Here is a 2426-nt window from a genome sequence, read left to right on the forward strand (position 1 = left end):
CACTTTGCAAAATACTTTTAAATGTGAAAATCAGAAACAATTTATTTCATGATAATTGAAAGCATTATAATCTTTTTATTGTACAACAGCATATGCGTTATTTATTTTCTAGTGGAATATTTCGGATTATTTTTTCCAAAGAGGTGAAATAATTGAAAAGGAGCTAAACAAAGAAGAAGCAGTATTACAGAAACAGGCAGAAGAGAAGGGAATGATGCTGAACAGACCTTTCCATCCTGCACCACCGTTTGACTGTCTTTGGTTATGCCTCTATGCCAAACTTGGAGAACTGTGTGTGGATCCCCGACCTGCAGTTAGAAAGAGTGCTGGGCAGACATTGTTTTCTACTATTGGTGCTCATGGAACTTTATTGCAACATTCCACGTGGCACACAGTAATATGGAAGGTATGATGTGTAAGCTCCCACTGGAGGTTTTCTTAAATCGCCTTCACTTTTTCATAACCATTGATGTGCTATCTTAATATCAGTTATCTAGTTTATTGAGACAAAGGCTGATTTCTTGGGATTTTGGTGTGGTTTCTTGCACTTTCTCTTCTCTGGCCCTAAAGGCCTACTTATGGAGTGTAATTTTTGCATCCTGATTATTTCTTTCTTACTCAGGAGTTGGATAAAAAGGCTGTTCCCTTTCTACAGGGACAAATTACTCATTTATTTGTGTGAAAATATGGAGACGTTTGATGGTCATGTGACTGGACTGAGCTGATATGAGATTGAGCTCTATTTTGGCTCTCTTGGAGAAGATCTGTCAAATGCCCTATTTTAGATAACAGTCAGATTGGTTGTGCTTTATGAAAAAAAACAGGCTGTCATTGAGTCTGCCTCTTGTACCCATGAGACATCTGAGGTCCACTGGTTTCGGACTCTAGTTAGTGCTAACCCTGTTCCTGGTGGTTTTGATCATGCTGTTTCTAACCCTTCTCAAGGGAGTATCAGTTGGCTGCTTCTTACTCTTAGCTGTGGCAGAGACTGTTTAGAGTAAGGAAATTCTCAAGTTGACACAGAGGATAATAGAAAAATTACTGGGTTTTGTATTGTTTTACCATGAATACAACAATGTTATTTGAAAAGTTGATTTTTCCTGTTCTTCTGTTATAGGTTTTATTTCACCTGTTGGATAGGGTTCGAGAATCTTCTACCACAGCTGATAAAGAGAAGATTGAATCTGGAGGAGGCAACATTCTCATCCATCATTCAAGGGATACAGCTGAGAAACAGTGGGCTGAGACATGGGTATTAACACTGGCTGGAGTTGCAAGAATATTTAACACCAGGAGATATTTACTGCAGCCTTTAGGTAAAACTTACGGTTTAAAGTTATTGAAAGGATACAGTAATAAACTTTCTGCTTTTGTGTACTCTTTTCAGTTAAAGTACTGGGCAAGAATCTTAATCTGGGCAAGAATCTTAATCTTAGTTTAAAAGTGTGTTGTGTTGCTTCACCTCAAATGTGATTAAAATTAGAGAGTTTGTTTAATGCTTGTTAGAGCCAAAAAGCCTAAGTACCAGTTTCAGCTTCCATGTCACAGCACTTGAGATTAAAACTCTCTAGTCATAATTCTGGGTGCTAAAGAGCTTTAACTTATAGTAGCCTGATAGCAATAACATTTTTTCTGTTCTTTTGCTTGTCAGAACATGTTTTGCCTTGCATCTTTCTAAGGTTATACAGGACTTGCCTGGAACTCTTCTGTGGCGTCAGTGTGTCACGTTTAACAATGCTCTTACAAAAAAGTAAAGGGAACTCACTTGTAAAGTCAGTGAAACAATGAACACTTACATTGTTCAGTTGTATATAATAACATTTAATTTCTATAAGGAGAAAGTGAAAAGGAAATAAGGAACATATAGCTTGCAAAGAAAATTCTCCATTACATTACAATACCTTTGCCATCCCATATATAACTAGAAATAAATTGTTCTTTATTTAATTTTTTTATTTGTGATACAGATATCAACATACTAATAGCTATTGAAAGTGTCATTTGCAAAATTGTAGTAGCTTTAAACTTGAGTTAAAACTAAGTAAAAAATTAAAACATTACAGGGCTATTTTCATTATTCAAAACCTGTAATTAGTAATGTGGAAAATTGAAGTTTAAGGCTAAATTTAATTAAAAACTCAAAATCAAAAAATGAATTCTTTCTCTACAGTACAATTATCAGAGCATTTTAAAATTAATTCTTCATGGACTATAGATTTGACCTGTAATTCCTTGTGCTTAACACTTCCTGAAATTAACAGGCATCTGTTATGTATAAGAGCAAGTCTGTTTCACTATCCTGAAAAAAAAACCCATATTTTTCTGGTATGGGATGTGGTATGTGATTTTGTAGTAGCAAATTTGACATAAGCATAGATATATTGTTTAATTTCTCATGTCTGTGTGTTTCTCTGTGACATTCACTC

The 2426-nt window shown here is 35.1% G+C and overlaps 1 protein-coding gene across 3 annotated transcripts in view; it reads left to right on the forward strand.

Annotated features, from left to right (window-relative positions):
• The window catches only part of MON2 (MON2 homolog (S. cerevisiae)), a 60031-nt gene that overhangs the window by 35977 nt on the left and 21628 nt on the right, over positions 1-2426 (forward strand). For all 3 annotated transcript variants that reach the window (XM_008942612.1, XM_008942613.1, XM_008942614.1), the window contains exons 23-24: positions 113-406; positions 1118-1316. In XM_008942612.1, coding sequence (XP_008940860.1) covers positions 113-406; positions 1118-1316 — 493 coding nt within the window. The remainder of the gene's footprint in view (positions 1-112; positions 407-1117; positions 1317-2426) is intronic.

Source organism: Merops nubicus, unplaced genomic scaffold (assembly GCF_000691845.1).
Source record: "Merops nubicus isolate BGI_N331 unplaced genomic scaffold, ASM69184v1 scaffold13696, whole genome shotgun sequence".
Lineage (NCBI taxonomy): Eukaryota > Metazoa > Chordata > Aves > Coraciiformes > Meropidae > Merops > Merops nubicus.